General features: G+C 31.4%; 1 protein-coding gene across 1 annotated transcript in view; it reads right to left on the reverse strand.

Annotated features, from left to right (window-relative positions):
* Window positions 1-1,740: 1,740 nt before the first annotated feature.
* LOC143048181 (ras-related and estrogen-regulated growth inhibitor-like) overlaps window positions 1,741-12,295 on the reverse strand; it is a 30,862-nt gene continuing 20,307 nt past the window's right edge. The window contains exons 3-5 of the mRNA XM_076221704.1: window positions 11,505-11,561; window positions 4,889-4,962; window positions 1,741-2,281 (exon numbers count right to left, since the gene is read on the reverse strand). Of these exons, the coding sequence (XP_076077819.1) occupies window positions 1,853-2,281; window positions 4,889-4,962; window positions 11,505-11,561 (560 nt within the window). The 3' untranslated portion in view covers window positions 1,741-1,852. The remainder of the gene's footprint in view (window positions 2,282-4,888; window positions 4,963-11,504; window positions 11,562-12,295) is intronic.

The following is a 12,295-nucleotide window of genomic DNA, read 5'->3' on the forward strand; positions in this document are numbered from 1 at the left end:
GATGAGCAAGGTAGGATCTACGTATAAGAAAACGTAGCATTAATCGTTCAACCCCTTATTTAAGGTAATGCTCTATTTAAATAACGATATTTATCTACTTTTTTGCACTTATGCCTATTACTAGTTTCTTGAAAACTATAAAAACTAGATAGACACTTTTAAATTCAAAAGAGATCATCAAAACAAGATCTACAAGTCAAATTCAGCTGAATTCGTTGGTAGACACTTTGTGATTGCCCTTAAAAAACGATATGTTTACCAATTTTTGGTTTTTCACTACATGAACTTCACTAGCAGGGATTTGCTCCTGACACACACACTAATCCAAGAGAGTTATGAACAAAAGATAAATATAACCGTCACCTTCTTATATACGAAATGTCTGTTTTTCAATTCACTAGCGACTTATTTTGCTGTCGTGAAAAAATAAGGAGATGTAGTATGATTAACAATGAGAAACCTATCCACTAAAGTTCAAATAAAGTAGAAATAAGAAATTATAGGTAACTGTACGTCCTTCAACAATGGAAAAACACATACTATTTAGTCCGATATAAAAGGCCCCGACAGGAAAAATATAAAATCAAATAGAGAAAAACGGCTAAATTTCTAAAATGCGAGAAAAAAAAATGACAGACATGAACCGACGACAACATCTGAACTACATGCATCTGACTTGGGACCATTTTTTTCTGTAGTAACTTGAACAGTCGTCTGATCTGTAAAGTAATCGATTCTATCCTTTTTTCATTATGACCGAGATTGGATTCGCATGGGCAGTAATGCATCGTCTCATAAGACGCTGACTATGTCGAACTATTCAGTCTCACTCACTCTCTTTTCAGTTCATGCAATTCCTTCAGTTAAACGTGTGGTCTTTTTTAATATAAAATAAGATATACAGCTAATGTCAGAGAGATAGCAAAATATCGACAAAATTATTAAAAGGAGAGAAAAGTGCAAAATACAGTGTTTTAAGCAATAGACATGTGTCAATATAATATGAAAAGCTCTACATCAATAAAAGTTGTAAATGCATTAGACAGAAAAAATTAAAGATCTACTATTTGATCTTGACTTAGGATAGGCACATGGCAATGTTGTTTGGTTAAACCTTAGGATAGGCACATGGCAATGTTGTTGGGTTAAACTATTTTGTTTAATTCCAAATCCCTATATAGCATTTTCAAATAAGCCTCTGTTTTCCATTGAAATAGTTTTAATGTTGTCATGTCTGTTCTTTTTACGCTCGGGATGAAATCCGAATAAAACAACCCAGGCCATGTACAAATTTTAAACAAATCTAATGCCTTAATGAATTATTTCTTGTAAAAAGAAGAGTTTTTGTTTCTTTTTGTTTTGTTTTGTTTTGTTTTGTTTTTTGTTTTGTTTTATGTATAGGGAATGATTAAAAAAAAAAACCCACTGGAGTCTATATACATACCGTGCGTAGTCGTTTCGGGATTAAAATTTAATTAGGAGCTTCAAACTAAATTAACATTTGTAAGCCAGGGATATGTAAATACGCTGAAATTTTACAAGCTATGAGATCAATAATAGAGCTATATCACCATAAAGAAAAAAAACCGAAATACTAGTAGCCAAATTCATTCATGGTCAGCTTTGTCTGAGGGAGTTGAAACTTTAGTTTAAAATTAACTTATGAACGGGGAATTTTAAACAAGAATGTATATTGATTACAACTTACTGCAAGTTTCACATGAAAGATAAAATACATAATCATAATAATAAATATATTTTACAGTATAGTTATGTAGTACAACAAAAATAATTTATAGTGCACTTTCAATGCACAGGTTAATTGGTTCTACTCTAAAAGTTGTCAGTGAATCTAAAACGTATCACTGTGACTACGTCCTATTCTTTTCTTTAAAACCTTTCGCATATTGAAAAGTTTTGATCTCGGTTTTTCTCCTGATTGTGCACTAGCTGTTAAATTTTTCACAAAATTTCGTTTAAGTTGAATAAGTAGTTCTTCCATGGCTTCCGATACCCCTTGATATCCCTCCGCCACTGAAAGGTCAAATTTAGGACAGTCTAGTTGTGCTGCAAGAGAAGCACCGTCATCTTCCGTAACGCACCGGGCTGACAGCATGTCACATTTATTTGCAATCAAAACAATAGGCGTCTCTGATCCTTTTAATTTAAGAATAATATCTTTAAGACGACACGCTTCGCGGAAACTGTCGACGTCTGTCACTGAATATATGAATACGAAGCCATCTCCCCACTTGATGTGCTTATTGCATACCTCCTGAGTCTGTAAAAAACAAAGTTATATTTATTAGAACCCCTATTAAAACTTTTTAACCTAGTATTTATGAAAGGCAGCTTCCCAAAATTATGGAACAAAAGTCTGATTACTTTAATTCATAAAAAGGGGAACAAATCTGACCCCTTTAATTATAGAGGTATCTCATTGACTTCTAATTTGGGAAAATTATTCAATAAAATTATACACACTAGACTTATGAAGTTTATTAACACCAATAATTTGATAAGTGAAAATCAGATTGGCTTCAAAGAAAAAACTATAACAGCAGATCATATCTTCTCATTAAAGTCTATTGTAGACAAATATAAAACTAAAAAAAAGAAAATTTTTGCAGCATTTATAGATCTGCGAAAAGCCTTTGATACTGTCTGGAGGGAGGGTTTATTCTACATTCTACTCCAAAACAGACTTCCAGGCAAACTTTTTAACGTCATCCAATCAATGTATAATGACAACAAATGCAGAATTAAATTTCAAAATGGTATTAGCCATGAATTTATATCAAATTGCGGAGTAAAACAAGGGGATGTACTTAGCCCCACTTTGTTTAATATTTACAATGTATATAAATGGCCTTGTAAATGACCTTGATCATGCAAACACTCAACCAATTATTATAGGAGATGTTAAACTAACATCATTATTATATGCAAATGACATTATTTTATTGTCTGAAACACAAGAAGGGCTACAAAATGCACTAAATGAGTTAACTAAATTTTGTTCCCTATGGAAACTTGATGTTAACAAACAAAAATCAAAAATTATAATATTCAATTCTAACGGAAAATCTCATTGTAATTATTTTAAAGTAGAAAAAGAACATCTTGAGACTGTTAAATCTATTTGTTACCTTGGAATAACTATAAATTGTTCAGGAAGTTTAAGTCATTTAAAAAAAAATCTTATGGAAAAAGGAAGAAAAGCTTGGTTTAAAATTAAAAAAACAGTCTCTTTAGATAATTCCTGCAGTATGCTTGAAAAATTATTTGATACTTTAGTTGTTCCAATAACTCTTTATGGAAGTGAAGTTTGGGGTTTAAGCCAAGTGTTCAAAGATTCAGATCCATTTGAACATTTACATATTAAATTTATTAAAGAAATTTTAGGAGTACAGTGCAAAGCAACAAATGTAGCCTGTTTAACTGAGACAAACAGAATCCCTTTGTACTTTAAAATTCACCTTTCAGCTATAAAATTTCTAAACCACATTGTAAACTCGCCTAACACTTTAGTCCATAAAATATATAATAATGTAGAGAAAACAAGTAAATGGGTTAACATTGTAAAAGACTGGTTAAATAAATTACATGTAGGTTTTGGTCATCTCACTTTTAATACTTTTGATTTAAAATATCACATAAATAGTATCCAACAAAGAATCTATGACCAGGCTTATCAAATTATGAATTGTTCTATCAATAAATGTAAAAAATTAAATTTCTTTTGTCATACTAAAAGAATTAGAAAAAGGCCCCCACATATTGATATATGTAAATTCAAAACCGACCGATCAGTTTTCAGTAAATTTAAACGAAGTGCGCATTCCCTAGCAATTGAAAGAGGGCGTTATACCAACATTGAAAGAAGTAAACGCCTTTGCTTATCCTGTAACAGACAAGAAATTGAGGATGAATACCATTTCTTCTCAATTTGTCCATGCTATAAATCATTAAGGGATACCTATATACAAAATATTAATAAAAATCTTAATTTCAATTTTATTAAATTGCAGTCCACTATAACACTAAATCATTTGACTGTACTTTTAAATAGCAGTCTACCAGTCATTATAAAAATCACCATAAAGTATATTAATGATTGTCTTTTATTAAGAACATCTGTATAACTTTTTTTTAATATGCAACCTAATTTTTGTTTGTGTTCTTTTTTTTTAATTGTTCATGAACATTAACAATGTGTTATCTGTTGATATTTATAACCTTTTTCTTCTTCGCTGTGAATACCACTGTCACTCTAATATAATTATAATCAATTTAACTATTGTCAGTTTATTGTCTTAATTTTGTATGCCATAACCATGTAATGTAAATGTGTTTGTCTATTTCTATAGCTGTGTTTTTGTCTGTAAATTTTGTAGATTTTTATTTCCTTCATCAGGAACGCTCAATCTCGAAAGCTTGAGATCCAAGGATGAATAAATACAGGATTGCTGTGCATGTAAAACTGAAAGGAACCTTAAACAACCTAGTTCAAACGTGTTCCTAAATTACTGTCATTAACGAGGACACTGCCCACAACGTCCATGCATTTATTTAGATACAACTAAAACGGGTACCCCATTATCACCAACATTGATATGGATTGAGAAGGTTAATCTGCAAAAATATATAAATGTAAATTGTACATCTAAAATCCAAGTAACTTAAGTGATATTTGTTGTAGGAATGTGCAAGTCTCAACATTAATTAATGTTAAAATGTCTATCAATTCAAACATGGCTCTCAAACAGGATAGCAGACATATCTGTTAATCTCAGGTAACGAATACTTAATGCAACAGTCATTCAAATTGAAAAATTGTGAGGTAAATAATGGTGTCGCTTTTCAAACCTTAGAAAAAGGTACTTACGTTTTGAGCAGTATCCAATATTTCAAGGTTAATATCTTCCTTTGGCGCTGAAATTTTATACGTGTACATCATTTCTGAAAATAAAATATTTCTTGAATTTCGAGAAATTGTGTGGGACTACTAGGCCAACTAAAAATTTACGTACTTTGCAAACTATCCTAAAACAAAAAATGGTCATATTTAGAAGGTCAGAAACTAACCATACTTGCAATTGACTGTACATATATGTACATGAAAATCATCTATTTTAATTTTGGTTTGTGCGTAGCCATTTATAGATTACCCTTCATTGGGACTGCTAAAACTAAACAAAGTAAAGACCAACGATGTATTAATTGTTATAATACGTTAGTCACTTCATAAGCCTAGGCAAATCCACCTTTGATTAACCTTGTTTACAGGCCTTAGATCTCTACTAGCGTCTTTTTTTAAATTTCTAAAGAAATCAAAGGAGAACTTTAACTAAGCAATTTCATACTGGAGAACTGACTACTGGTCCTTATGATCGTATGATATATGACGGTATTAATCATAATGAACGAGAGTGAGAGTTTCAAACAAGGCCCTGAAATAATTTTGATTTTGTCGTAAATTAACAAATATAATATAGTACCATTATATTATAGGAATAATGTTGGCTCTTAAAAGGTACATGTAGAGAGAAGTAAGTTGCTAAGTAAGTAACTTGATAACATCTATGTCATGTTGTCTCATTTGCAATCATACTCTCAAAGAGTGTAGAAAAAGTAAAATCACAAAAATACTGAACTCAGGGGAAAATCCAGTCGGAAAGTCCATAATCACATAGCAAAATCAAATGACAAAACACATCAAAAACTGTCATATTCCTGACTTGGTACAGGCATTTTCAAATGTAGAAAATGGTGGATTAAACCTGGTTTTATAGCGCTAAACCTCTCCCTTTGATGACAGTCTTATCAAATTCCGTTATATTTACAATGATGCGTGAACTAAACAGGCATAATAATCAAATTAATAGTCAAAATATGGGTACATCAGTCATCATCGTGTAACAATTTTAAAAGGAACAATTTAACAGAACACAAAAACATCTATATACAAACACAGTCATTGATTGACGTCAGAAAATTTTATACGTCACATATATTTGTCGTTCAATGTATATATACAAACAATTTTAAAATTTCACATGGGCAATATTGGCATACAGGATTAAAAAATCAAAATGTATGAAGTAATTTCAGAAATAGAACGTTATTTAAAATAGTCCAAAAGTTATATAGAATTTATAAGAATCCAAAAATAGTTCATTCCACTACGCGATTGAATTTTGACGTTAGAGGTTCAACGTATTTTCTAATTCATAATAGAAACATATCATAATGATATATAATAGAACAATATCATACTGACGGGATTTTAGAGTACAGAGTCAAGTTATAAGAACAGAAGAAACACAAAAAGTCGCATATACAAAACACACCAGCAAAAAATGAAAGATAATACAAACACATTGACGGGATGTTTAAGTACGTTAAGTAAGACAAGAGATTAAGAAAAAAACAGAAAGAAAAGAATCAAAATTACAGAAACTAAGAAATCACTTCACGCAAAATATTTAAGTGTCAAATGTACAGAAAGGTAAAAAAGCGATCATTATAAAACACAATTTATAATATAGCAATGCACAGGAGATACATATCCCATTACAGTGCTGATGTTATCATGACTTTTGTGGTAAACACTTGGTAATAAGTATAGTAATCAGGAAGGAATAGCGGCAGATTTATCTATAATTATTTATATCCTACAGTATGATTAGACATACTAGAAAGATGAACAAAACATCTGCTGCGTACTTAAAAGTAAACGATATATCATCTTTATCCCTTGGCTTTAGAATCAAGAACCATTTGCACAAATCTTAGTTTTGTTCAAATTATTTTTTTGCAAAATAAAATATCTGCTTTGTGTTTTATTACACGTACGGATTAAAATGATGCCCCATTTAATTTTTCAAGCATTAAGGTGAGAGGTACGTAAATGAACGCCTCTAGCGGAAAACGGGAAAATAGACGTTTGTTGCTATTGGAGTTATCTCCCGTACACCATAAAAAATATTTTCAAGATGTCGGAATATATCCCGCTTCGTCGGATTAATGGTCAATTTGGTGAAAAAGTATTGAATGCAACTCATCAAAAATATATCTAAAATTGAAGAATGTAAAATGAAATATCTCGTAACAGTAAAACAGTGCTTTCCTCCCATGAAAATGAAAGAAACTTGGCATGTCGTGATGGCCGAAGAGCGACTGAGTTGGGTTTACTAATACTAGCGGACCAACTTAAAGCTTGCATATAAATTACGTTTCTACAAAACTGTTTAAAGTACAAAGAATGGGTCTCGGAACTATTTTGTTAATAACTGTCCATACATGAACTTACCCTACGCCGGTAATCGGCTTAAAAAATCGGGAATGTTGATATGTGACGTAAAAACCAAATGTAGTATATTGATAAGAATATCATAAACACGTACATGCATTACACACGTAAACTCCCATAATAGCAAATTAAAGCTTATACCATATATTGTCATTTTATTTATTGAAATTCCAAAGCAAACTTTGTCACGGACTTACATTCAGTCTTTTGCATTCAAAGAAATAAATTTTTCCACAACAACTGTCAACGGTGAGTGAAAACGGCTATATAGGACGTATTCAATCCTCGACACAAAAAAAAAAAAAGAGGCTAATACTAATATTTTTTAATTTGGTATTCCTGTTATAACTGTTATATAACCATTTTCTCATATAAATATAAACATAAATCTTTCTTTACAGTGCTTTCTTTCACGTCCGCGATTTGGTCTATAAATAGAATTTGAAAATGAAAGTACAGTCTAGTACTATTTAAAACAAATAATTTATGTTTAGTAAAAATAAATATTGAAAAGCAAAAGAATGTAAATGCTTTCTGTGTGACATGAAATTTGTAAAATATAATGTCGGAAATTACTTCAGACGGGTAAGCAAGAGAAAGTGACAATAAACTTTCAAGAACGAGAATCGTAATGACTAATGGTGATGGGACCTTCCGCATGAACAAACGGGAACTCCTAAGTAAAACTATCTTTCAAAATTAACGAAAATTTAAAAGAAATGAATACACGTTGCTTTTCAGTCAATTTGAATTGAATGGAACATTGCGAATTACAAGCTTCCAGCATGAAAAAGCGGCAAGGGAAAAATATAGATCCGCTGATTGAAAATTACGGCTTTACCGCCACTTCAAAAATAAAATAATTAGCAAAGTATATATATTATACTGAAGATATAGAAATTTCTGCTTGCATCAATCAATTCATTTTTAATTGCACAAAATTTCGGAATTACAGTTATTTCGATTTCAGTTGATACTGTTTATATACGTGCAAGTGCTGCCGTAAAAATTTAGAATTAGAGTTTTTATTTTTGCTTTACGTATTTCTGCTCAATTTTCGCAAAACTTGCAAACAATTCTAAAGTACGAACAGGAATATTGTTGGCATAAATTACGAGGTCCATAATACTGTTGGCGATTTCCAATCTCTGCAACATCTATAACATACGTTAAAATCCCTCGAAGACGGTTCTTCAAAATCACACGCAGCTTTTCTATTCAGTATATTGTTAGCTTGATCATTACAGCTCACAAAATCTAGACTGGATACATTTATCTGAACGTCATATAAAGTGTGTTCAAAGTCTATGTTGAACAATTTATAACAACACATAGCTAAGTGAGGGATAGAGCAGATTGGTATCCCTAGAAAACATTGTCAACCGCGGCGAAGCCAAATAACAAAAAAAAAACCAAAAAGATAAATAAGTTGGAATTTATATACATTTGTTTTTAGATATTCACATCTATGCACTCTCCGCAATATAATAACGGAACAAAACCAACGATGGAAAAAAAAGTAGGGATAATATGCAACAAACTTTGAAATATTTTTTTTGTTGGTCTGGCCTATAATCTACATTTCTACATCTCCTTTCGTGTCATATTAAACACACTAATTAAGTTTGCAAATGACCAGTACTATTTGGATCGAAGTATGTGTTCATGTTTATGTTATGTTCTCGTGTCATTGAACCATAATTTTATATATTGTATATGCATGACCTCCTGCAACTATCGGAGGATTAAAAGTTAAATGTTGTGTTTTTTTTTTATGCACACGCCGTATCGGAGGGGGCATTACTTTTAGCACTTGTCCGTCTGTCCGTCCATCGTACCGTCCGAAATTGGTTTCCGTTCTCTAACTTTAGTTTGCCTCAAACAAATTTTAGAAGACTTATACACAATGCTGATTACCAAAACAAATCCTAGATCTAGTTAAATTTTGGTGGCGTCACTTTTAAAGATTTTTAGTAATATCACTTTATAACATCATATGCAAGCGGGCGCATCATCTGTGTCCCATGGACACATTTCCCTATTTATTTACCATTGTTTGTCTTTTGGCCGTTTTTCGTTTTTTTCACATGACATTGTCAGTATGTTTTCGGCTTATAAGTTTCAATTTCCCGTTGCACGGTATATTTCGCCTCCAATATTGTGAAGCAGCAAAATTGTGGTCGAATATATGAACATTGAATGTATCTCGTCATTCGGAGAATCTTTTTTAATGATAGATCTTTTATCGTTTCTGTTCAATAAGTTTATAAACATATATATATATATCCTTAAACACCGTGTTTTAAATCATTCCAGACATACGTTATAAATACTTAGGACTTCGCATAATCACTGAAAAAACAGTAATAGATAATCAATCCTTTTTTCCAGGCAGGATAATATGCTCTATAGCGCATTTGAATAACCAAACAAATTATAATGAGGCTGTCGTTGTCTTTACAATTCTGCTGAAATAGCCTTGACGTTGCGTAATCCTTTCGGCGACGTCATGATTTTTTCTGTCTTTTCCCGTCAACAACACCCTTTCAACGGCTGATATATGAAAGAGGAGTTCGGTAACCCCATGAAAATTATATATCAAAAGAAAGGAAAATAATACCTCAAAAACATTTGATTTTTATAGAAAAATCGTAGGATTTATTTAAACTGCAGAATAAATAAAGCATGAAATTTCTTATTTTTGGTTCAAATTTGACGTTATGTCTATGTACTTTATGTCGTTTCATTACCATTTTCAAATGCCTGGAACTCGGAAATTAGATCGGTGACCAACTTAAATTTTTCGATTTTTCATTATCTTTTGATAAGTTCTACGTGTATACAATTTCTTTTAAAAATCGCAGGACAAGCCATTTACGTACCTGTTACCTTAAAACAGGCGTATTTCAGCATGAAGATTTTTATTAGCATATACCATATCTTTGAAATAGTGAAATAATGAACAATGTGTATCCTCACTTGAGAACTAGAAGAAATGCTTAAACTATTTAATTCTTTATCGACAAAACTTATACTTTAGCATACATACAGAAACATATCTGTTAAAGACCATATGACGCCACAGATAGTATACTTTCCTTCTTGATGAAACTATTTGTTTACTGTTTGCTTTATTAACTTAAATAAACTCAGAAAATAATTTTGATTTAAGAATGTATCTCTCTCGTGGATTTAAAGCACTGTTGTTTCCTGTTCGGATTTGGCTATATTTTTGGTAATTATTAATGACTTGAGAGTAAGCCCTTTATTTATATTGTATTTTGTATTTTGAATTATTTGTTCTCGCGAATCACTGGAGAGACACGATTTATTGTCGAAATGCATTTCTGCTGCAGTAAAATTGGTACCCATATAGTATAGTAAATAAAAGTTACCATACTTTCTATAACACTAAGAAATATAACCTAAGGCAAGCTATCAAATTTGAAGGTAAATAAAATTGATAAAAATATAAAAGCCTAAAAAGGGACAACTGACATTTTTATTGAAGTTAATGACGTGAGACAAAATATATTCAGCATATGCAATGTTACATTGATTTGGATAACAAGGTCTGAGATTTTGACAGAGATATTAATTTAGTGCCAGCGTTTAACATGTGTTTGAGTGATGACCCCTCAAACTAACTGGCACTGTAATGTACCAACAAATACAATGAACTGCAAATACCAACCGCAGTCTTGTGTTTTTGTCAGACATTATTACATAACTTGTTTCACCAGACAACTGGGGTAAACAAACAGTTGTCTCATTGACGATCATAACAAATCCCTAGTGTTTAAACATATGTAGCAATATATACAGGTACCTATTGTTCAGTGGTTGTTGTTTGTTGATGTGGTTCATATAAAAAAGAAGATGTGGTATGATTGCCAATGAGACAACTATCCACAAAAGACCAAAATGACACAGACATTAACAACTATAGGTCACCGTTGTTTCTAGTTTCTCGTTTTTTATATAAATTATACCCCTGGTTCTCCTGTTTGAATTGTTTAACACTGTCTAGCCATTTTTGGGACCCTTTATAGCTTACTGTTCGGTGTGAGCCAAGGCTCCGTGTTGAAGGCCGTGCTATGGCCTATGATGGTTTCCTTTTTACAAATTCTGACTTAGATGGAAATTTGTTTTAATGGCACTCATACCACATCTTCTTACATCTAGGTACCTTTGTTTCTGTCATAATCACCAATGTATCTTTTTGTAATATATCGGACTGTGAAAGCTGAAAAATAAACAAAACTATGTCGATTTCTTTGGAAAATCCGTAACAATTATTTCGATCATATACAGTCCCATTTTTTGTCAAGCCGTGGCCGTACAATTTTGTAATTTTAACAAATAAAATATTTTTTATTCTATATTTGTATGTCATTTGGCCCCACGTTGTCTTAGATAAACAGTTAATATAAATCATAAAGTGCGGATGTAAATTACAGGATGAAAACTATGCACATTATAGGAAATATAAGACTTATGTGTACTCGCTATGAAACGAGAGAAAATCTCGGCAAGTCTAGCTCTTCGTCCTATTTCAAAGATCATCATATTCAATCGTATTTAAAACATGATGCAATGTTCCTAAGAATAGAAACTTCAGAATAGATTTCACTGACATATTTCTCAAGTACAACAAATCAGTTACTAAATATTTAATGAAAACAATCTAAAGTTAAACACTTTAAGTAACTAAACAGGTTCGAAATTGAATGTACTTATTTTAAGAACAATATGAGACAGGGCGTCTGCCAAATCATTTTTCTTTGTTTGAAATTGATTTGTATCTTACAAATTGATACTGTTGGTTTTTAGATTACAAGAAAAGATAAATCAGATTTTTCAATTTTCCGCAAAGTGTTTTGCACTGATTTTATTGTTATGCAATATCATTTTTAGAAATTAATTTTCCATGCTTGCTGTCTTTCTTTATTGAATCTGTTAAATTGCATAAGGGCTCTG

This window comes from Mytilus galloprovincialis, chromosome 10 (assembly GCF_965363235.1).
Source record: "Mytilus galloprovincialis chromosome 10, xbMytGall1.hap1.1, whole genome shotgun sequence".
Classification (NCBI taxonomy): Eukaryota; Metazoa; Mollusca; class Bivalvia; order Mytilida; family Mytilidae; genus Mytilus; species Mytilus galloprovincialis.